This window comes from Tupaia chinensis, unplaced genomic scaffold (assembly GCF_000334495.1).
Source record: "Tupaia chinensis unplaced genomic scaffold, TupChi_1.0 Scaffold149964_2, whole genome shotgun sequence".
Taxonomy (NCBI): Eukaryota; Metazoa; Chordata; class Mammalia; order Scandentia; family Tupaiidae; genus Tupaia; species Tupaia belangeri.
In genome coordinates this window covers 1386903-1387423 of record NW_006209806.1, presented here as the reverse complement: position 1 = coordinate 1387423, position 521 = coordinate 1386903, and the positions used below count along the sequence as shown (strand labels likewise).

General features: G+C 72.9%; 1 protein-coding gene across 1 annotated transcript in view; it reads left to right on the top strand.

Moving 5' to 3' along the window:
* The window catches only part of CACTIN (cactin, spliceosome C complex subunit), a 20311-nt gene that overhangs the window by 13021 nt on the left and 6769 nt on the right, over positions 1-521 (top strand). The window contains 1 exon segment of the mRNA XM_027769598.1: positions 66-306. Coding sequence (XP_027625399.1) covers positions 66-306 — 241 coding nt within the window.

The window sequence follows — 521 nt, the reverse complement described above, 5'->3', positions numbered from 1 at the left end:
TGCCCCTCCCCCAGGACTCACCCCTGCCCCGCCTGCACCCCGCCCCACCTGTACCCCTTCCCCAGGTCTCGCCCTGCCCTGCCTGTACCCCTTCCCCAGGGCTCACCATGCCCCCCCTGCACCCCTGCCATGCCTGCGCCCCTCCCCAGGCCCGCCCTGCCCTGGCGTGGCCTCACCCGCCATGCCCACAGGTGTACATGGAGCTGGAGCAGGGCAAGAACGCGGACTTCTGGCGGGACATGACCATCATCACCGAGGACGAGATCTCCAAGCTCCGCAAGCTGGAAGCCTCGGGCAAGGGGCCAGGTGAGCACAGGGCCCTGCCCGGGGAGGGTTACGGGGAGTGGGGGCCAGGTGACCACAGGGCCCTGCCCGGGGAGGGTTACGGGGAGTGGGGGCCAGGTGACCACAGGGCCCTGCCCGGGGAGGGTTACGGGGAGTGGGGGCAGGCGACCACAGGGCCCTGCCCGGGGGGGGTTACGGGGAGGGGGGGCAGGCGGCCACAGGGGCCAGCTGCCCAG